General features: G+C 38.2%; 1 protein-coding gene across 3 annotated transcripts; it reads right to left on the bottom strand.

The window, feature by feature from the left end:
* Positions 1-3,963: 3,963 nt before the first annotated feature.
* Positions 3,964-21,678, bottom strand: ttc12 (tetratricopeptide repeat domain 12). 3 transcript variants are annotated; one of them, XM_027280034.1, is made up of 21 exons: positions 21,539-21,677; positions 21,057-21,211; positions 20,805-20,826; positions 19,253-19,330; positions 19,028-19,149; positions 18,709-18,768; positions 18,296-18,367; positions 17,791-17,851; positions 16,975-17,163; positions 14,696-14,765; positions 13,556-13,644; positions 12,968-13,136; positions 12,284-12,379; positions 11,171-11,234; positions 10,933-11,067; positions 10,693-10,785; positions 9,500-9,568; positions 7,689-7,790; positions 7,054-7,153; positions 6,600-6,828; positions 3,964-5,103 (listed from the first exon to the last, which is right to left on the bottom strand). In XM_027280034.1, the coding sequence occupies exons 1-21, from the start codon at positions 21,591-21,593 to the stop codon at positions 5,034-5,036; spliced, it is 2,100 nt and encodes a 699-aa protein (XP_027135835.1). In that variant the 5' UTR covers positions 21,594-21,677; the 3' UTR covers positions 3,964-5,033. The 3 variants fall into 3 exon arrangements, with proteins under 3 accessions (XP_027135835.1, XP_027135834.1, XP_027135836.1); XM_027280033.1 differs by having other exon boundaries at positions 16,975-17,166; XM_027280035.1 differs by lacking the exons at positions 13,556-13,644; positions 14,696-14,765 and having other exon boundaries at positions 16,975-17,166; positions 21,539-21,678.
* Positions 21,679-24,055: the final 2,377 nt, after the last annotated feature.

Consider the following 24,055-nt stretch of genomic DNA (forward strand, 5'->3'; position numbering starts at 1 on the left):
GCCGGGTTATCAATTACATGAGGATGAGATGCAGATAGGACTGGAACTCCCGGCCCTCCGTCAGCAGATGTGAGAGTAATAGAGTCAGTGTTTCTCTGATTCCTGTTATCAAGCAAAGTGTGAAGCCAAAGAGAAGCTTTCGGTGCATCTGCGGACAAATGGTCCTCTGGCTCAGAGGTGCTATTCATCATTGATTCAAATGCAGCTTGTGACGAAGAGAAAACGATCTTCTCATAATTAGAGATCAATGGGATTTTTGATTTAGTGTGAATCCTCATAGCTGATGGATTACCTCTTATTGATGTGAGAGAGATTTTCCCGTTTCTGGAAACAAAACGCTCTTTGCTCTGTGAGGCAATTATAGCTGATGCTCTTGTGATTTTTGTTGTCTCATAAGGTGCTGTTGGCCTGGTGTCAAACAAGACCGCCTCTGGAAACCTGGCAGTCACTTCCACTGCAGTCTGTTGAAGTGTACTCTCTGTTGGTATTGCTTCTGTGCCATGACCACTTGTGTTTTCCTTTTTCAAAAGCAGATCTTTTGTGACAATCGTGCCTTTTGTTTGTTCAGCTTGGTGGTAACCTTGAAAATCGTCCTTTTCTGCTCTGACTACACACAGAAAAAACACAAAACATATCACTCCCCATCAGTGCCTGAAAGCTGTCCTCCCTAATAAGTAGCATGGAGGATAAAACTAAGAGATTAATTAGTGTTGTGGATCTACTCTGCACTGACATATGGATAACGTTTGAAGAGTTCATTGGGATCAATATTAAAAAGTAGCATTACCCTAAGGAAGTAACATTTCATAAAACTAGTCTTTAAGTTCATTAGTCATTTAAAAGAGTTTCGTTTAAAAGGGGGCAATTTGAATTAGGCTAAATTGAATTTGAGCTCATCTCCCTCAGTGATTGTGGACACTTGTGAGTGTTGGCCAATAAATTAGGATGGATACTAATTGGGCAGTATTTTTAGCTGCCTGCATCAGCATCGACCATTACAGTACAGCTACAGTACAAAAATTGGTGGCAGAAGGAGCTACAATTCATTAAAAAAACGTGTTATTGGGTATTTTAATATCATGCATCTCAAGAATCAGCATGCCAGTTTGGAGCTTTGTGCAACTTTCTACTTCTCTGTCTGATTAAGTCTCTGCAGCTCTAATTTCCACTCCACCAGCCTTCCCACAGTTGGCATAATAGTGCCATTATCGAACTTAAGGTACCCTTTGGGGTTTTTTGATCGTGACAGGTGTTGCAACAGGGGTGACAGGTTACATATGAGTGCTGTCTGCAAATGGCTTTGATGGCCACACAAAGGAAAGGGTAGATTTAAGGTGGATTTATGCCTCTCTTTTGACATGTTCCAGTGATCCTACAGACGCTCTCTGGAGCATGGGGACTGATTTATAGTTCAGCGTAGGGTGTCACCAGTCAACCAGCACGTGTAGCAAAAGACCACAAAATATAAATACACACTGATGATGGAGGTAATGCAAAGTAATTTAGAGATGCACAAATGAAAAAAAGGGACCATCTGCATGAACATGAAAAATGTTAGCAGGGATTTTGCAAGAATTTCCTGTTGTAGGAAATGTCTTGGTTTGTTGAATGCAAGAAAAAAACTAAAGGTTTACATGCAAAACTCCACAGGGTACCTTTAATAATTTGAACCCTGTTGCGGCAGATACAAAGTCATGGAAAAAAGTTAATGATGTTGACGGCCCTTGGTGCGTGACTGATGGATAAGATGTAAAATGTTTATACTGTTTATAATAGCACTAAGAACAGGCACTTTTCTAATTAAATTAATTTGTTTAGCTAATTTACGGGTCTCATCTTGTCAGTGAGCTAATAACTGATGGACTAAGAAGACATCAGAAATGATACATGTATTCTTAAGATGCTATATTAAAACAGTAATCAGTGACAGTGTGGGAGACAAAATAATCTATTATATTAACACTGTTGTAGGAGGTGAGTTTCTTCTTTACAGTGTATGCTGTTAAGGCAAACTAATATGTCATCCAGTGGGAAGCTGACCTAATGATTTATTATTAGAATATTTCACTTGGTATAATCATAGATTTATTTATTCATCCTTTTAGCTCACCACATAATAATTTTTATAGAAAACATTAGATTGTTAAACATGTTTTAGCATGACCTACTTTAAACCTACTACTACCTTTTAATGTTTAATGGTAAAATTTAAAGGTAATAATAAATAAAAGGGTTTGGCTTCAAATTATTTTTTCAAGTGGAAGAAAATAAAACAGAATCCAGAAAAACATCCTCAGTATTTATATCACTGTTTGTCAATATCATCAGGATTACATATCTCATAACTGAGAACAAGTTCAAAATTCAGCGAAAGAATATATATAAACACAAACATACCTGTAAGCAGGAAAAATCCTAGTGTGATACAGTGAAGCCTCCTCATTTCTGCTCAGTCTTGTTTACTATTACTCAAGCCCCACTGAATAAGTGTTCTTATTACTGTTTAATCCAAGAGAGCAGACGGTATCAGTTGTTTGCAGACATACACAGATGGTGTCATCCCTTACAGGGAGCTTTTGTCCTCTGCATGGATTAGATTTCTCAGTTCTTTTCACAGTCACTGCAAGTACTACGTAGGAGACAGGTAGAAAATATATTAAGGATAGTAAATATACTTTAGGGATTATATTTTAATATTATTTATGCTAAATTTATTGATTCATGGTACAAATATGATATGAATAAACCTTCTCAACTTCTCTTTAACTTCTCTTTTTTAGGAAATAAAAACTTTTAGCGGAGATTAAGCTCTGCTGAAAGTGAGTACGACTCACTGTTTTTCTTCATATTTTCCCTGAAAGAGTTTGTGAGAACAATATTATTTTATCTATTCAAACTTTGTATTGTATTGTATGTGTTATATTAATGCTATCAGTCAAACTTTTGACAGGATATTAATATTTTAGTTACCATCAATATCTTTATACTGCTGCACTCCTTTTTGCACCTGTATGCTTAAAACAATGTAAATGTAAATATTTATTGCTATAAGTGACAGTGAAAAGAAGTTGCCTTATTTTCTGTGAGTTGAACAAGCACAAAAAATTGTCTGTCGTGGTTTTGAGTTTCTTGTTTAGTGTTTTTGCTGCCACTTTTGATTATCTGTCCCTCTCTGCTTCACCTGTGTCTTCTCCCCATGCCTCCCCTCATGTATTTAGTCTGTGTTCCTTTGTTGTCTTTGTCAGGTCACACTGTTTATGTTCATGGGTTCTGTAGCCTGTTTCTGTTGTGTGCTCCTGCTCCTATTCCAGGTAATTCTTAGTTCTAGCTTTTTGTGCCTTTTGTTATTTTGTGCTCATCAGCCTCTTTAATAAGTTATTAAGTCTTATTTTGTTAATTTCACCTTAATGTCTGCATTTGGGTCGGCTCTTTGAACAAACCATGACACAACACTACATGCACACACACCACTTACAACACACACTGTACAAGCCTCTGCGAGGATGTAAATGCTCAACCTCAACTTAAGCTGATGGTAATGTCATTATTTTTGTAGGTATTTGGTCACCAAAGTCATTAAAACTCAACCTATGACTGTACATTTTTGATGCCAGTCGATCCTGTATGCATCTCTAACTCACACAACACAACAACTTCTCCCTTGCCTTAACCCACAAGGTCTACACTACATGACTCTCTCCCAGTACAAGTGTACAAGCAATAGCAATGGGTGTGCAAACATTGCTAGCAGAGTTATAGCTCTGACCTTCTTACAGTGGCTGGGCTCAACATTCAAGTAGAGAGAGCAGCCCTGTGCTGCAGGGGTTGGAGCTGGTGTCACACAGCAAGAAAACACACATTAAATTCCTGAGCCCAGCCCTTTCTGTGAGTCTACAAATTATCCTCATATTTCAAAGACATGCAGATCTAGCAGACGCCCAGAACTGTAAACAGTCTCTAAAACGCAGATTTGTTTATTTTTTAGATGATTTGTTCTAGTACTGACATCCAGAAAACGCAGATAATCTAAACACAGATGTTTGGAACAAGATATACATAAGACTCAAATTCACCTTTTCTGCAAAAAATCAGCAACACGTGTAAAGAACCCCAAAAATAACAAAGGCAGAGTAAAAAAGATTATTAGAACTTGTGAACTTGTGGTTTGCATTTATTACACTTGGTTATGGTACAAAAGAAAAAGAACTTCAAGATGAATGAATACATGTCAAATTAATATCTCAAAAAAAAGCCTTGAACCAAAGGAATGCTCTGATCTGTGTCGCACCGTTAGCATGTTAATACTGCGCGATCATCGTTCAGAACCCAATCGTTACTTTTTTACTTCTGTCCTGTAGTAAAGTGAACTCTTTAAACTGGGTGCTTGTTGTTAGACACAGTCAGACAGTCACTTAAAGATGGTAAAACTGACTTGCACTTCCAACCAAACGTACTAATGATTCTTAACCATATAAATTCACAGGCATGAAAAGCCAAGAATGTTGCTAATATCTATGCTTTCTCCAATACAAAAGGATTAATTAATACATTTAAAATAAGATAAACAAATGATGTGGTAATTCCTTTAGTCATTTTCAGTTTTCCACAATAGTTGGGTAGGTGTCTGAACCGTGTGCTCAGACTACAGCATTTTGAAACCCTTACTGATTCTGAAAACATGTTGCATCACACACATATAAGGAGAAACCTCACAGATGTTTTTCTCTCTAATCTCATACATGCACACACATACTACCACGGTTTTGATCTCACATTACGTGATCCCATGGCGAAGTGCATGTAAACAAAACTGAGACTGACGCGGTAAAACATTTTGCTGTAGTAAAGCTTTGCAGTGAGAAAAACAAAAGCAGTAGGCTAAATTAGTCTGAATGAGAAAATAGTTGGGAGGGTGCAAACGGCCTGCCGAGTCCTGACCTGTCAGAGCCTGCCTTATACCAGAATAACATACAGGAAGAGTGGTGACAAGCAAGGTGAAAGGTGAAAGGTGAAAACCTGTTAGTGTCATTGGTTCATGCGATGACCTTCATACAGGAGTGCAGGATCTCCAGGCCGTGTAGTTCGCGAAGTTTGTTCAAATGTCTGGAAATGTAAAAAGACAGCGTATTAAAAAGCAGTGCATTGCCATTCGATCGAAAACACACTTGTATGAATTAGTGAGCTTGGTAACTAAAGTTCAGCCCTATCCACAACAGTCACAGTGGAGCTTTGTAGCCTACAGGTTGTTTCTAGGAACAAAGACATGTATCTGTTGCTGCCATCCATTATTAATGATATTACAACACATCAATTAGATCCACATAATTACAGAGGAGCTACAGTATACAGGAGATGGCCTACAGCAGCACACTATCAGTGTTCAGTTAAACATGTGGTCAGGTTTTATTTAACTCAACTTAGTGTAGAAATAAAATCTTTATCAGTTTAGATTAGCCCGAGTACAAAGTACGTAAGTAACAAGTATAAAATAAAAACGTTTCCAAATAAAAACAAAAAAGGGAAATACTAAACATGAAGTAAGGGTAGCTATTGTAAAGCTATTGTGTAATACTCACATGTGATATGTAGCAGTATTTTGAATAAAATGTTTTATTTAGGCGAGTTAGCCAGAATACTAAAGAGCCATCCCTGATGTTTACACTTAAAGATTCAGTTGTACAATATGTCGATGGGCAGATAATTAATTAAACTACTTTAATGCTCAATTACTCATTCTAATACCTATAAGCATTAAGCATTCCTTTACAATGTGACAAGCTGCTGTTGTTCTCTCTGTTTTTCTCAATGTGAATTTATTTATTTTTTTCTTTTTTGGTTTCTGACTGTTGGTTTGACAAAATAAGCACTTTAAAGATGACAGATGGGTTCTGGGTAATTACACCGGGCATTTATTGACAAAAAGATTATTTGAGAAAATTGTTGAAAGATTAATGGATATTCCTGTACACAGGAAGGCTAAACTTATATCTACAAATACCTCACACCCACTACATTTAGAGTTTGATCTGCCCCTGTCTAGACGTCGATTTAATAATCATACGAAAATAAAAAGTAACTACAGCCAGAACCCTAAACCTGAATTATGAAGTCAATACTGTCTCTCCGTCACTCTCTTTCCCTTTTGCTATCTCTCCCTGTGGGAGACACAATCTAAAAATGCAGTCAGTGAAATAAACACATCTCAGGCTGCTGCTGGCGATCAGGCTATCCATTACAAATAAGCAGTAAACAAACCAGAACTATTGAGAAAGAGTGGTAATGTTATAGCTATCACCAGACATTAGCATGTACATGATTCTGTGCTAGTAGAGTGATGGATGCTTGCTTGAAAAAATAAAACCAACTAAAAACTTTGAGATGTAATTGCAAAAATAATAAACATTAATAATTTCAGGTCAGTCTGAGCCAAAAAATCATAAATGTGCCTCACGTGTGACCGACTTTTTTATCCAGAGCCATAACATTGCATTTAGATCATTTCATCTAGAGGTATTTCATCTTGTCTATCAATGCTCCTTCGGGCTAGTTTCTAGATGTAATCAACAGCATGTGGTTTATAGAGTAAGGTGAGAGGGCACCTGGGCTCAGATCGACACAGCTTCCCAAGAGCAATCGCAGCATTTCGCTGCACAGCTGTCCTTTTAGCGTCCTGTGCGGCATGGCGCAGCAGCAGCGGCACAATATCGGTGCCCAGCAGGTTGCTGGCAATTCCTTCTAACTCAAGGCAGTGAGCCAAGCACAGGGCTGCATTTCCTGACACCATCTCATCACAGCTGGAAGCCAGCAAATGACGTAAAATAGACAGTTCTGTGTGGAACGATAAATGAATAGAACAGAAAATAGTAAGGTGAATAGCACTTTGAAATATATTAACAAAAACGTTTATGTGTTATAGGATAAAAATCTACAAGTATACAGCACACTGCAGTCACATACACAAACACATTCATTTGCATATTAGGTCAAACCCTCAAATATTATTCATGAACTAATGAAAGAGTAAAAGTAATGCAAACATGTCAATCCTCTCACTTTTATCAGACTTCAGCAGCTCCTCCCTTGCCAAGTGACTGGCAGCAGTGCACACTGTCAGAGTCTTGATGGCATACTTAGTGGCAGTCTGCCCACTTCCCTGGGTAGGCAGACACAAAAATAACAATTAGATTCAAACAAGAAGAACTCGTGGCTGAATTCTAAAGACACTGAGGTCACATAAAGTTCATAAATTGTTATGATCCGCATGTTTTCTTTGTATCTTTAGATCATGGTAATGAATGTTGAAACGCGTACGCAGGCATGAGCTGGAGCGTCTGGTTTAGATTTCTTCTTCTTCTTTTTTTTTTTGTTTGTTTTACGACATGGCTTGTTAAACATGCTGCTGATCACTTAAGCCGTGTGTGAATGAAACATGAATGCATCACGCACGTATGTCTCACAGACACAAACTAGCAAACACAGTGAGCTCAGGCTTAGTAAAGAAAGTATAACAGCCATACTCCTTTAACTATTCTGAATTACAAATGAAGTCTTTTTTAAACATGACAGTGTTTTAAGTGTAATGAATCTAATTAAAGATGGTTAGGTAATAGAATATAATTATTTGAGTCACAAACAAATAAGTAGATTTCTGTCTTCACAGAAATTTGGCAATAAATAAAGTCATGCACCTTCAGCAGCCGGCACATGGTCCGGACAAAATCACCCCGAATAACATGCTGAACGGCCTCAGAGGACTGAGGGAGGACAGTGCTCAGCACGCCTGTGACTCTCTGGAAGACAAAGAAGAATGTTGGTATTAGAAAACAGATAATTAGGAAGAGAGAGAAGATAAAAAAAAAGTATAAGAAAAATAGATAGGAAAACACAGCAGGGAAATAGACAGGATAACTGAGGATAGAGAGAAAACTGATTTGGGAGAAAAAATAAAAGCTAGCAGAGAACTACTGGAGACAAAGTGAATGGTGAAGTGTACAGTAGTTGGAAAAAAGTGAAGCACTGCAGTTGACAAGATGTGAAATCAGTAGGTGTTCTGGACTTTGTTTGTTTGCAGCAATGAAGTACAGATAGTCGATTGAAAGATGGTGAGACAGCTGCCTGAAAACGTGTTTGAGTAAACATAAAATTATAGTCATACTTTCAAGGACAGGACAACAAAAAGAAAAGATGAAAAGAACAGGCATAATAATCTGAGCAAATGGGTAAAAGGGTCACACGTGGGCGCTTTCTTTCTTCTCTTGAAGGCTGGATCACACATTATTATTACACAGAAATAATGTGAGGGTATGATTTATTCAGTAAAAGCAACAAAATAAGTATGAATAGTGTAGAAATGAGTGCAGTATTTGTAAGTTGAAGGTTCAAAATGAGTCATTTGAGTAAATATATATATATTTTTTTAAAACATTGATCTGATGGGTTTTTGATAAAAGAAACATTTCCATTTTAACAAATCCATCTCTCAGTATAATATCATTGCTCTCATCAGCCACATCATGAAAGCAGCAGGCAGCCATTTTTACAAAATAGGCTCTGATTAACCCACTGCACACTGGCTCCACAGTGCCAAATGGAAGACGGAGACAACGTCAGCTAAAGACATTTTTCTCAAGAAATCAAGGCTAAAATGTCACAAATACTGGATTTACACAGCTCCAAGAAGATACGTTTAATCAGAGTGACTTTTTCTCTCTCACACCTCATTTAAAGAAAACTAAACCTATGAAATGTTTTATGTACAGGAAAAAAAGCAGCAAGGATAATTAGGGCAGTGGGGATGGTATAGATTGGGGCTTTAGGGCTTCAGCGTAGTCATTATGATTCATTAAAGAGAAAAGAAGGTAGGTGAAGCAAAGACAAGTCAAGACAAGAACAATGGAGAATATTGAGGATTTTTTTTTTTTTTATAAAAAGATGACACCAGGTGACAAGCAAAAAGAAAAAAGTGCCAGTCAGTGAGTGAGTGAGCTCTAAAACAGAGTAGAGAGACAGATGGTTGGCAGGGGCTGAGGATATAGCATAGGCAGCGTGAAACTGCTAGAACAGCCATTAGCACAGACAACAGCACCTGGAGCTAGAGTTTTAATCAGCTATAATGACACATATACAGGATCCTCTGAACATTGTGGATTGCTGTTACCACCTTTTGGGGCACATTGCCAATGAGACCACAAGCGCTAAAAAAAGACCCATTACTCAAGACAAATGTCTTTTATTTTGTCTAGTTACCTGAAAGGATGGTTTTGTGCTTTATATTATGTGTGCGAGTTTGGAAAACAAACAAGAAAAAGTTTTCAGCAAAGCATCTTTAACAACTATTCTGTCAAACTTTACTAATACAATAACACGGCTGTGAAAAGCTAGTGGGAGTTTTGACACAATAAAGCAACCACATATGATGTGTTAGGGTTTCCTAGTCCGACTGTAAAAATCTGTTTTAAACTCTCCTGAGTACTGCAGTGCTAAAGTGAGTTTCGCTCACAGTTATGACTCCTCCATCACGATCCCTCAGCAGGCCCAGACAGCAGTCACAGAGTGGAACAGCATGCTCCTACAAAAAGGAAATGGACAAGTGGATAAACCAATTTTCACCCACATTTCACCTCTGATTACGTGACTGAATAGGTCACACATCACAGTTCACACAAATGATCCCTCTGCTTCCCTTGTCCACTGGCTTCTAATATTTCTAATAATAGTATATTCTAATCTATTGAACTTCAGCGATGTGGAACAAGATGGCCCCAACATTTAGATCTTCTGGAAATGTGGGTTGAAATAGTAGAAATGCATCAAAGTTGAGCGTCTCGACAAAACCAGAGTGAAGATAAATGTTTGAAAACCTAATTCAACAGCTCATTTTGCTGTTTCGACCATTTCTCGAACCCGTGTAGGCGTGGCAGATCTTGTTTGACAGCTCCCTTGTGAATACTGGCACGGAAGCTAAGCAATTTACTTAGCGTAGCAAGAAAACTTATTTCAGCCACTTAAAAAAATCAATATCAGTTTGAGTGTTCACTGTATTAAGAACATTTTCATTGCTTTACTTTTCCATTCAGACGGGGAACTGAAATCGTTATCTACAGTTTTCAAAGCTGCTAGACCAGACTCTTTTTACAAAAACTTTGACAAGAATATTTTCACATCTAACTCAGTGGTTTGAGGATTTACATCGACCAAACCAGAGTGGGCGATTGTTGGAATAGTGGAAAGACTAACCAAGATGTTTTTCTTTCTGTGGCGCTTGCATGAAGTTTGTTTTTATCTTATCTTATTGTAGTAAAAAAGAGAAGTTGGCTTTGAGGCATACTGACTGAAAGCAGAGGTTTTATTTTGTGGATTTTTCATTATTGGTTTGCAGAATGAATTGCATAATAAATGTCAGAGCTTCAAACTGAAAATCTGAAACGTTTACAAAAACGTCAATGACAATATTTCAAGTTTGTATTGAAACTAATTCCTTATCATTTTTCGATGCTCATTATAATGTACATAAGACTCTAACTTGGACGGTTAGAAGGCTTTTGTGGTTTTGTGTTTCTGTTGGCTTTAATGACAGTTCAGCTCAAACTTTATCTAAGATTAGATTTGCTCCTTATAGCATACCCATACATACAATTACACACTAGGCAAAGTAAATACCACACATCAAATATCGCACATTACTAGTCTTACCTGAATCACTGGAGAGGTGATAGCTGAAATGTTGATTATCAAACCAAGGATAGGGTAAAGCACCTCTCTGTATTGACGTTCACTGCACTGCTTCTGCAATGACAGACAACACATTCCACACTGGATAAAATGCATACAGTGAGTTTAAACAACATTTTGTGCTGTGGCATCTGAATTCAACCTCATGAGCAAGTTTGTACTTTTCAGTCTTAGAGAGACCAATCTTACAAGGATACTAACAATGGCAACCACAAAGACCTTCCAGCATTCTGAATCCTGAGAAAAATGGTGACGGATGACTTCGTCTCGCGCCAGACAGCCAACAGCCGATATCAGTGAGGGAAGGACATGCTGATTGGACGTGCTGATATTTCCCTGAAAGAGAAGCAAACAAATGTGTAAAATTGCCTCAACTCACACACAGACATAAAAACACCATTACATATTCAGTGCATACAATACATAATACATGTCTTACCAGTAATAATGTGAATGGCACAATGACAGAGTCTGTCAACACATCCCTTAATCGAATGCAAAACCTGTAAGAAAATATGAAAATATTTATACTGTTCATGTAAGAGAGCCACATTATGTATATGGTTATTTTGACTGCATTAATATCCACAATGTTTGAAGGTGTTCCACTGTTGTGTTACAATGAACACAGATGCTTGGGTGAGGAGGGAGTGAGTAAAGTTGAATCCTCAATTTTAGGTTCTTCACAGCGCCCCAAAAAACCTCTATCAACTATTTAAAATGTGAACAAATACTGTATGTTCCTTGTGCATCAAACACCACCGACCTATCCGGTCTACCCAAAATGAACTTACTGACTGACTCGGAAAATATCATTTGCATTGCAATTCAGTTTAGTGGCAGTAGTTGTCACTCATCCACATCAAAGGTAGCGTGACTAAAAACAAGAATTTAATCCCTGCATGCCAAGTATACCAGGAGAAATTTGCCAGACTTGGAATCAATTTGGAATATGGACTGGTTCTGTATTCAGAACAAATATGAAAAATAAAATCCATAAAAACCCAACATTTACCCAGTTAAGCTTCTACAATGAAGAGAAAACCTCTGTAGGATATAACACATTGTTGTTGAGTGATTCTGTTTGAGCTATAGACAAGGAAAATTGATCTCGCCAGTTCACCGCTGACTCCTCGACTTATTTCCTGCTGTGTCGAGAGTCCCGGTTGTCCTTTCATGTCTATTTTCTTGAGGCATCAGAGAGGGAAACAGGTGAAGAACAGCCTTTTGCCTTCAAGTGACATTAACACTTGGATAGCACATGTTGAATTATTAAAGATGCCACACTTCCTATTTCTCAAGGGACATCTCTTGACGTGATGTGGTGAGAGATTTTAAAATGCTTTTAAATTACAGTACATAGATATGATGTATGGGAGCGTAACAGACCGTCTTGTGGGTCATTCTATGGACTGTGCAGAATACCTGAGAACATGAATTTTCTCACCCAGAAATAAAAAGTAATCATTTTCTAGTATGAGGAGATCAACTCTGGTGTTTTGTTTTGTTTTGTTTTGTTTTGTTTTTGAGGCAGGGTGTGTATTAGCAATACTTGTTTTCTGCTGTAAAGTTTTCCAGAATGTTGACTGCTGAGTTCTCCTGCTGTTGATTCGGTTTTGTGATGCACGCCATGAGGTTCCTCACTAACCTTTAGATTCAGATTAAGAGAAGGGCAAGAAAAAGACAGGGTAATAGATCAGAGAGTGAGAGAGAAAAAAAAAAGAGAATCAACAATTTTGTTCTTAAAGAATATCATCAGGACATCAGTCAATATTTTGTGCCTTGATACTGACAGTTTCCATCAAAATAAGTTTGATAATAATGCCAACATGTAGAAAAACTCATACTTCCTTCCTACTCTGAAAAACCAATCATCTGTAGCTCTGATGTTATCAGACATAGAGATAATAAGAAATTACTTAGGCTACTAATTTTTAAAAGCATGTCCCAGAGCAATCATGTACAACATTTTTTAAATCTTATTAAATGGATATGGCAATTGGACTGACAATTACAAATATATGACCCAGGGCTAACCCTAAGTCCCTCCAATTATTAAATTAGCATGGACACTGTGAAATACAAAACCATTTCAATACCTACTCAAAATGGGAGAAAATAAATGTTTAAAGTTTCTAAAGATGTAGAACATACAGTAATCCTACCATCTATGTCTATATTTTAGTGTATTTTTTACTCCAGCTATTGCATTTGATGATAACATAAAATGTCTTACATGTGTACATTCAAGTTGTCAATGGCCAAACGTCTTCTATGTGGCATCTGTGAGTATAAACAGAGCAATGCCAGGCATTCCTTCCGTACCGCAACATGCTCTGATGTTAGCAAGTGAACAATGGACTCTCTGCTCACTGGACAAGTCATCAACATCTTCTGGTTTTCATCTGAAAGTAAAATAAAAAGAGGGCGATGTGCAAACAAAGAATCAAATCAACGGACACATGAGCATGTTCCCGGTGGGCAACAACCCATACTTGTGTTAATCCTCAAGATATGCTTTGTTGTTCATATGGTATTAATGACTGTGAATTGCTGTAGTGTAAACAAATAATCACATTTGGCATGGACAGTTGATGTGCTGAAGCCCACATAACTTATGCGATCCAAAGACAAATAAAGGCTTAACAAAAGAGAAGACTTGTGTATCACAGACAAGCTGTGCAGTAATGATACATTACCATAACAGAGAATCATAATGCTTTTTTCAATGATTTATCTTCTCCTCTGTTTCCTACCAGCTCAGCGAGCAAATTGCTACATGAACAAAGACATAAAATTATGTGTAATTCAATTATCTACATACCATTTCCACAACAAATAACCCTCCATAATTTCAGAACGGACATACACAACTCCAGGCTGTCTGGGTCCGTTGTTTTCTGTAATAGGCAACTGTGGAGAAAATAAACCAAGTCATCTTAACAGGGTTTCCCTTTACACATCAGATACTAAAAGTGTAATAATACCAGACACAGTGAATGATTCAACACAATTCTTGAGAGAAAGATGCCATTCCATGTGGATATTAAGCTGCAGCAGCAAGGTCCTGTTTCTCCGCACTATACTACTATTAAGATTAATGAAGTTCATTTTAATACAGCTATATAAAGACTATGTTTTGTGGCCATACAGTGTGTACTGGTACTGATACTACATTTAATCATCCTAATGTGTTTTGTCCTGTCATTTATCTACATTTGATGTAGTTACCTTGTGTAACAAAGTCACTGGGCCATCAGTCACGTTACCTGAGACGTCATTTGTTATCCACTGACGTGACCTGTCATTGTTGTCTCTGTCCTGAAGCAGCTTGTATGTGCTGCTACTTCCTGACTGAAGGTTATATGCTTTTTTTTTGTCAAACCTTTTTCCACTATTAGCTCTTTAACTCAAGAGTGGCCTTAAGATTGTGATCAGGACATGCAACAATGCACTGACCTTCTTTGCTACATAGCGTTTCGGTTTGTTTTAACTGACTCAAAGCAATATCCTTGTTGGCTATTTTCATCAAGCTCAGACTATGCTATTTCTTCACACTTTTTTCTTTCCAAACACTGTGTTTTAACTTCGATAATGACAGTCCTAACAATGGACAACATGGGAAGTCTGTGACAGGTTAATAATAACCTTATTCATCTGACATGCAGGGCTCATAATTTGTATCTTGTACAAAACACTCCCTCTCTCTGGGACAAAAAACAGGACCTTTGCCTATTTCAGCACTCATCTCAATCTTCAGTGTGATCGTCTTTTCCTCTTTGGGTTGATCACGCAACCAGAGAGAGACAGAGAGACAGAGAGGGAGAGTGTGAGAGAGAGAGGGAGGGCGGAGAATGATCTCTCTAGTTTAGGCCATCATTGTCTCTGTATGCCCCTGTCTCTGGGTCCATCTGTCAAAGCACCACTGAGGGCTGACAGCTACCTCTCCCTCTGGTCTCCTTACCTCCTCACCATGTCATTGCTGCTGATGATACTAAAGCCATTGTTCAGTCTGAAAAGAGTCTGGCCTGTACCTGTTAGACGAGAACGGTAGATAGTGTAAAAAGACAGAAAACTATATATCATCACCAAGTAGGCACAAGGATTTAGAGAAACACAACACATCTCTCTTTCAGTTTAGCTTGTATTGTTCACTGTTTACAGTCAAGGGCAGTAGAGGAACGGATAAATAAAATATGTTGAGCGTAAGGTACAGTGAGGAATGGTCTGTTTTCTGCTATTAATGAGCTGGAGCATACAGAAAGTAGAGCAGAGCAGTGAGAGGGTACTTTTAGGGGAGAAAGCCTGTAATGTCAGCCCTGCTGAGATCTTTTCAGTAGTGAGTTATGTAAGTTTTGCCCTTTTCCATTGAATGGCACTGTGAGACAGGCATTATATCATTTGACAATAGACTCTTATTCATCTAAATGAAGAAAAAAGATGATAAGAAATGTTTGCCATTCTGCAGCAGGCAGTCAGTACAAAAGAATATGGTGCACTACAAAAAGTGACTAAACTATGATGTGGGTTTTTTTTATATAGCTGTATGGTTTGCTGTGCGACAAGCTTCAAGCTTCACTCCATCAATTTAATCAGCCATGGCTGTGTGGTCAAAGTACATGAAGTTATACAAAGCCTGTAAGAGAGCAGCAATGGGATACGGCATGTCAAAACAACTCCATAACAGCTTATATCATAGCTGAAACACAACAAAATAAATATGCCCGAGAGTGCCACTGACCTTGATGAATTGTACTTTTTAAAAAGATTGCGATTTCTGCCTTTTGGCAATAGCTAAAAACAGTTGTATTAGAGGTGTGGAGTTTCAAAGTCATTGCTTCGGTCAAAAACATTTACAAAAATATCAGCAGCTGACAGAGGAGGGGTGAACAACCAGGTGGAAAACAGCTGCTGCCTGTCTACAGTGGCCCCTTTTCATACAGTAGAGGTATCAGTTGCTTTTTCAGCCTGATGCCATCACTACAAAATGAACACGCGACGAAACATCTCGTGCCTGACAACAAGCACTGTGCTAGAACTAAGCCAAAGCAATTAGATCTCATTTGTCCCATCATGCTGCTGTGAAAAACTCTCTTTATTTCGTGGTACCTTTATGAACACATATGTGTGGAGCAGGTTTTTCTTAACAGGGGAACATAGCAAGACATTCTGGGTGCCCTGACAGCAGCTCACTCCTGCCTTTAAATATACATAAACATTGATAATCCCTGGCACAGAGGACCTCAGGCTAGGCTGTCATAAATCTACCATTGGCCAGGTACCGCCACTCACTAGCTACCTTCTCTAAACCTGACAGTGTTGAGTGCAGGTATACCACTGAGGTTATAGAAAAGACACCTGCTATCACAGGTGTTATTAAATTGTACCCACAGTTCCAGAAGGCTTAATAGTGTTTGCTGTCATTCCACAACAACCCCCCTCTATACATGCTCTCAACACTAAATACGACTAACATTGCCTACACAATCTTATACCTACACTTTATTTTATCTTAAAGTTCATTCTTTAACTTCACTTAATTGACAAAACAGCTGACACTGCTGGCTTGCAACAGCACACTCAGCAGCTTAGCGATCAAATTACCATTTCATTTCATTTATACACCAGGGAAATGTCTAATTCTGCTCATTGAGATCATTAGAAACACAAGACACAAATCACACCAGCAGGAGGTTTCGCTCATCACCATTGCAAAATAAATAAAAAAAAAAGTTGATCTGATAATAAAACAAAGAACATTTGTTTGTTCTGCACAGTAATTTTTATAAAAGTATTTAAGTGTCATCTTAGCGTGTTAGGGAAAATATTCCTACCCACTGCATAGTGGTTCACCAGGTAGCACTGAGGTTTTGATCTTTCACTGTGGCTTTATAGTCTATATTGGAAATTTGCCCACTGTGACAAACAAATGGAGCATGAAAAGAAACCATGATGGACAGCATAAGGTCTCCCCCTCTCTTCCATTGTCACAGAGCCGGATAAGAAACAATTCAGCCCTGCTTCACCTGATGCCATAGCCTAAGATGCTCTTGGTGAGTACTTAAGTATACGGTATTAACTCTCTTTTGTTCCCGTCCTTTAGGTTTTCTTAACCTTCCTGCTCTAAGGGCCATTTTAGCTACAGAAGTGGGGAAAGGAAGGTGGACCAGTGAAGCAGGTTATTGAGTCAAGAGTGGACAGAAAGAGATAATTGTGCAAAGATTATCCTAAAAGAAAACTCACAGTCAGTGACAGCTTGTGACAGAATCTCAAATCCTCCACAGTAATACAAGGGCATCTGTTCGGCCTTTGACAGCTTCTCCAGCAGGTGGAGCACTGTTGTGGCTTTCTCATCTCCTTTGTCAAACCTTTGCATCGCATTCATCTCCTGACTATCTCTCTCCTCTTCCAGATCTACCTGGGTCAGGTATTCTGCTTGGAGACAAAAAAAGATAAAAGAGGGAAGAAGAAGAAAAAACACAATATGATCTGACATAAAGTTATTCTATAGCAGTAAATGTAGTTGCACTGTCACAGAAAAGAGTGAACTAAGAGTCAGATATATTGAGATGACCATTGCACCCACCCTATTGCTTGCACTCAGAAATAGCTTTTAGTTACTTCTCTGCTACACCACATATGTCAATAGCAAGGAGACTGCAGCTTAGCTTAATTACACTGGGCAACAGCAGAGTGACATCAAGCTTTATGTAGCCATGAAAGCCTTGCACTTAAATGGGCTGCAGTCAGTGAGAACACATCACTGACAACCCACTCAATAACAACGGAGAGCCTCATCTATTCTTTTGATGGGCTTCAGCCTAACTTTAATTTGGGCCACACAGGGCAAGACATTTTTCAACAATTTATAAATGATTCAACGAATAAAAAAATAAAACAGAATCACATGGAATTAAAAAAAAAACAAACACATAATACATGTGTACCAAAACTTCTATACATGAACATGAGACATTGAGGGCAATTATAACAAAAGGTCTTAAACACAGAAATGATTTTCTAAACTAACCTCTGAAACAAAATGAAAACTGTCACTACCTTTCACCATCTTCTCCTTCCCAGGTTCAATTTCCAGCATCTTTTTGAAACAGTTTCTGGACTGAAAAAGAGAAGGATTCGATTTATCCCAGGTTATGTGCTTCACTGCTCTCTTTATACTCATCGAATCAATATGATTTTGGCCACTCCACCGAACTATTTCAGCAGTGTGGTATATAGAAAACTATGATGCAAGACTTGTAATAATTGTATGATTTAAGGTTACCGGTTATTGATGTTAAATATGACCTTTTTTTAATGGATTGAAATGCCTATAAGACAGATCTGACAGAAGAGAGCTGTGACACTAAGACTGCTTATATACAACGTGCTTATACTTCATTCAAATCAATAAATGAGTTATCTATTCCAGGTATACGACCTTCATAATATATTCGTGTTTATGATATATTTAGATGAAATGCCAAGCGTAGCTATCTGTATACAAGAGCAATGTGCAAAAAAACAGGTTTGATTAGACGTAATGAGAGATAATTATACTCACCTCATTATATCTCTTCAGCGCCAGATATGCTTTCCCCATGTGTAGATAAGCCTTTAGGCACCTCTCATTACACTGATAGAGAGAAAATGATCATGGGAGTGTATCTAGCACATCTACACATTGGTGTGCATTGCATATATGTTTCTGCATTGATAACACTAGCACAGCGAGACAGAAATGTTCAATTTGATCTTCCGAGACACATGCCACTCCAGGAAACCTGGTACAGTGACATGATTACAGTAAATGGTTCAACATGTTGCTTTATAGAGTGTATTGTTATTAGTATTATTATTATTATATTCTCCTATCAAACATATCTTCTCTGAGATCTGAGAAGAGCAGTGCTTCAGATGACACTATGACAAATTTGAGTAGCAACTGATTGACCCCAGTTCCCAACCAGGCCTTACCTTCAGGGCCCATTCACAGTCACTGATGGCCTCTGTGTACTTTCCCAGCTTGATATAGGCCTGAGTAGATATAAACATTAGACAGGAGGTAACAATAAATCTGGCTTTACAGAGTAAACAATGTGATTAGTGGTGTGGCATTATTTAGTTATTAAAATACCACAGAGTCTTTGAAAGGTAATATTTTGATGATTAATCACACATGTCCATAATCAGACTGAAAAGAAAATAGCTGGCGACCCTCAGGTTGCCTTAAAAACATTTCTTTGTTATGACATGGTGGTTTCATTGTAGAGTATGAATAACATAAGATATTCACTTGTGCTCGGTTGGTGTACAATGGCTGCATGTCCCGTATTTCAGCCAAGCCATCACTGTAATACTTTACAGCAGTTTCATAGTCTTCTTGGGCATACGCTTCATTCCCCTTGTCTTTGAGTGCTGCAGTGACACATATGACACAACATTTAAAGAGACATATTCTGGGCCAACAGAGCAGCAAGTAGAGCCTCTCTTCACTTCCAATAGCATCTTAATCACACACCAGTTGCCTTTTTTTCTTTTGCGACCCTCCTTACTCTCCTGTCCTCAGCATCTTTCTCCATAATCTTCATGAAGTTCTCTGATCAAACAAAAAGAAAAACTTTTGAATATGAGTGCTAGGACAAAGGAACGGTTGATTTATTTGTCATTAGGCAATACATAGCATCAGAATTTCCACTTCAAGTTCTCTCTTAATCAGTCACCATTATCAGAGTCATAAAAAACAACTTTGTTCTAAGAACTATATGTGCTGGCACCCAACACTGTTTGTGTTAGAAATGCAGTTTTTAAACTAGGTGTTCAAAGTCATATTGGGTGACTATAGAAATTCCACAGGGTTCTTGTGACTGTCAATGGTAAAAATGTTCTTGCAAAAACAGATACAGTATTTCTCTAAGTTCAATGTAATAAATCAGTGGAGGTAATTTGAAAACTGTTTTGCTGTCTCCCTTAGCCTCAAGCACAGAATTACTTTTTCTTCCTTATTTTGTGAATTGAGTGCATGATCTGTCAACTTTATTATTAGTGGTATCACACAGAGGTGTGTAAGGTACATGAATTTGCAGTTTTACTGCCAGTGTTGAGTTTTGCCCACAGAAGAATTAGGAAGAGGTGTCGAGGTGATGAAAAATTGTTTTAAACGGAATGCCACATTCAAGGTACTGCAATTAAAATGACATGTATAAAAGAGACATGTTGGGGGGAAAGTAATACAAGCTTTTTAGATCACCACTGCCACGTCTCACTGAGAAGCTGACTCCTATTTGCATGGCTTCTCTCAGCGCACAAGTATTTCCACGGTGAAGCATAGGCAAGTGGTGAAAAAACATAGCCAGTTGTATGCAATGGGGAAAGTTGCATGCTGTATCAAACCTCTGCCAACTAAATAGACAAAAATAGCACAAAACCTGTGGGGGCGTCTGAACTGGTCTAAGCAGGTAAGTCGCAAAACATGGTCACCTTCGAGATGAAGAGGGCCACTGTTATGTTAGGAATACATCTTGTACCACATCTTTCTTTCTACTACGGCACATGGTGAGTCACCAACCTGCCAAACAGGCGCACTTGATTATAAAATCTCACTGCGCCTCAGGAATATGTCACATGTGCACTAAACTTCAGTGCAGTTACATAATAATAGGCCCCAAATGTTAAAAAAAAAAAATACTCGGGCTATTATATGATGAACAAAATCAGATGTACTGCAGAGACTACAGGTTATATTATATGATCAAAAAGACTGACTAACATAAGCCGAAACTTGGAGTGCGTCATAGTCAAGGTTGTTGATATTCACATGGCCGCAAGTGGAAAGGACTGCATCTTTTTCAGCACCGTTTGCTCATGCAGGATACTGGAAAATACATACAGCAGTGGAGTAAGGCACGTCATTCACCACACACAGCTTGTATATTTTTAGTGAACATCTTGCTCTCGTTGGTTCTTTCAGACAGTTTTCTTAGATAACCTAAGAAACTCTTCTTGCCGTACCCAGTGAGGACATATAAGTCTCTTTCAGTTTAGTGCAAGGGAGAACAAAATAACTAGCTCACCTGGACTTTCATCCTGCAGACCCTGTAAAACAGAAAAAGAACAATTGAAAGAACGTTAACAAAAACCTCCCTTGTGTGTACTTGCGGTAAATCGCTTTGTCCTGTTGTGTACCTGTTGACAAAAAAGGGACAAGATAGACAACACAACAAGTGTGTTGTGTTGGAGACACAGAAACAGGAAGACTGAGACAGATGGAGAGCAACAGAAGGACTGTATTTGGTTGGTTGACTTGTGTGTGTGCATGTCTTTACCGAGGAAGGCCGGAGTGGTGGGTTTGTGTTGATTCTTGTCTTGTTGACTTCTGTCCTGCAGGGTTTATCCAACGACTCAATGTAGCAATCAGCTTTCTCCATCGCTTTTTGCTGGACTCCAGCTTCGGAAGACTTTAGATCCTTTACTATCTCACCTGAAAAGAGTGAATGATATACATTTACCTGTTTACAGTGTTCACTCACATATACATATAATCACATATAAGGTATTTTCTCTTACATGGAGTTGTTTATATTAAGATATCTGTTAGCTGGGGCTAACTGGTAAATGGTGATGTCTAACCTTTGTTTTATGAAAATAGTGAGTTTGTAACTGTTTCTATATTTGCTGGCACTTACTTATGCTTAGTTTTAAGATAACTACTGATGTTAGTCTTGCTCCCCATGGCACAAATTTAGCCACTTTAACCTATAGCTAATAGCTAGCGTTAGTAAATAAAGTTCACATCGCTGTCACTCACTTATTTCGTCAACACTCTTCAAAAAACCCTCGAAGTCTTCGTGTTTGTCCATCATGGGTGTCTGTATTTTTAGCTCTCACGTTGAGTTTGCTTCACTTCGCCGACTCAGTCGAGTCTCAGCGTCGAGTTACCATAGTGACGTGGTGCCTTCAGGTGCGCTCGTAAACTCCTAAACAAACATTGAAACCGCCACAGTTGTCAATTGTGGCACTCCGTAGAACAGGAATGTCCGGACTTACTTGAAGAGGGCCAGATTTGACAATACTAACATTTTAAAAATGAAAAACATACAAATGCACTGTTTTAATGACAATGTAACAAAATCTAAGCCAATCAGGCATGAACAAATTTCAAATCTTCCTTTCTTTCACACCTCAGAGTCAGATAACAAACAATAAATGGTATGGAAAACGTTTCACTTGCATGCAAGTTGATACAAATCTTAAGATCATGTTTATTCTAAACATGGCTTGATGAGTAATGCAAAGTCTGTTAGCATTTAAGTTGAAACATATCACTCTTCTTGCTCTTGTCTTAAACAAAATCATTCAGAAAGTACTATTTTGTGTTACATCTACAGATATATAACACCAGCAGTTATGTCCTTAAAGGTTCAAAGCAAAAATCTTTCAGCCATACAGTATCTGACAGTCCTAGCAGGCTATAAATAATATATTATAAAAATGAAGATTTGGTGGGGCGGTCGGTAGCGTAGTGGATTAAGCGGCCGCCCCGTGTGTGGAGGCTATAGTCCTTGCTGCAGCTGGCCCCGGTTCGAATCCTGCATCGGACGGCCATTTACTGCATGTCACTTCCCCTCTCTCTGCCCCCTGCTTCCTGTCTTCAGCTGTCCTATCATTAAAGGCCAAAAAAATAATCAAAAAAAAAAGAACATTCGGGCTGCGTGAAATCTGACTGTGGGTCGTGATTGGCCCCCGGGCTGTACTTTGAACATCCCTGTCATAGAAGATAGGCTAATAATGAAAGAATAGCTGAAGCTTTAGCTGAATAGCTGAATAGCTTTCAGAACAAAGACTAACAAATGATACTGCTATTTCAAACAAAAGCGTGTCATAAGAAATATCAGCAAGAGCTGCATCTACCCAGTGTCATTTATTCTGTCTGTCGACTGTTACCTGTTCTCTAAATGTCATGTTTCATAAAATTATTATCATTTAATCATCACTTTTAATTAGTGCATCGTGTTACAGAAGTATACACATTTGTTGTTCCATCACGATTTTGATTTCCACCAAAGCCCTGAAGGCAGCATTCACACCCTGCATTTGGGAGGTCACACTGGAGATGGGTCTGCGAGACTAGAGTGGTCATATTTTTTGCCTCAGTCTAACAGAATTGTCCTTTTTTTATTATTATTAGCAGTATAAATCTCTGAATGGCTGCCATTACTTTTTATTCACTTTACTCCTTACTATTTTCTTCCTTTGACTGTAAAGTGTTTCAGGGTCCCTCTTTCTCTGCACTATATTCTATGCATACTGTGCTGTGAGTTGAATACAGAGTGGCCAAAGATAGCATATTATCTGTATGTATGCATGTACTTATATCCTCCCTACACTTAAGTCCAACTGGTGTCCTTGGGTGACAGAAAGGCGCCTATGAAATAAAATGCATTGTTATTATAACTGCTTTCACCATCTTGATACTGGAGCATCTTACACCATAAGCTTATTTTTTCCTCAGCAACAGATCAACACTGCCTCCCTGTGGCTGAGGACACATGAAGAGACAGCTATGCAAACATGTTTTCTAAGGTCAGCTGCTTCTTATTATATAGTAGATGAATATTGAATGATGAATTGTACTTGAATGAAGCAGTAAGAGGTCGCTACATAAACATGTAAATGTATACAGTGGGCAAAGAAAGACTTGAACATAGCTATAACATGATGATGAGTAAGAAAAGGGACCGCACCACACATTCTGCATATTCACTGCTGATCAAAAACTTAAGACCGGGTGAAAATGCAAATATTAGTAATTTTTCACCCGGTCTTAAGTTTTTTTCCCATTTTTTAAATTCCTTTCTTCCACTGAACAAAAAAACTGGTGCAGTAGTCTATACAGTAACTGGATCTCACCACACTATGCCTCTAATGACGCACAGGAAGGAGAAAATTGTTTACAGCAACAGCAAGTATAAGCAGGGTGAATTTGATGCATGTGGAACGGCTTTTATCATTTCCATCTGTTTTAAAGCCGAGCTAGTCAGTTCATTTGTGCGGTGTGAGTGAAAAAATATTATATTTATACAAGCACAATGATTAGATGAATATTATTCATGCTGTGTATAATTAGCAGTGCATACTTTGGAAATGCTTTGAAAATGCTATGAAATCGCTTGCAATAACCACAGGGAAGACTAACAAATGTGGCTAGAAATGGCTATGGGTTTCCAAGAACCAATCAAATGTTACCCGAAATGAAAATGTCCTTTTTTGAAAGTAGATGTCAATTTGATCCAGTTGTATACAGTACCATGTATATGCTATGGTA

Source organism: Larimichthys crocea, chromosome VII (assembly GCF_000972845.2).
Source record: "Larimichthys crocea isolate SSNF chromosome VII, L_crocea_2.0, whole genome shotgun sequence".
In the NCBI taxonomy this organism is placed as follows: Eukaryota; Metazoa; Chordata; class Actinopteri; family Sciaenidae; genus Larimichthys; species Larimichthys crocea.

What these genes read in the sequence shown, in the direction of transcription:
- ttc12 (XM_027280033.1), bottom strand. Translation starts at nt 21,593, where the DNA reads ATGATGGACAAACACGAAGACTTCGAGGGTTTTTTGAAGAGTGTTGAC. An exon ending in ACTGTGAATGGGCCCTGAAG is followed by an intron (nt 18,368 to 18,708) that starts GTAAGGCCTGGT and finishes TCTCTCTATCAG; the next exon opens with TGTAATGAGAGGTGCCTAAA. An exon ending in GACAACTTGAATGTACACAT is followed by an intron (nt 12,380 to 12,967) that starts GTAAGACATTTT and finishes CTGAATCTAAAG; the next exon opens with GTTAGTGAGGAACCTCATGG.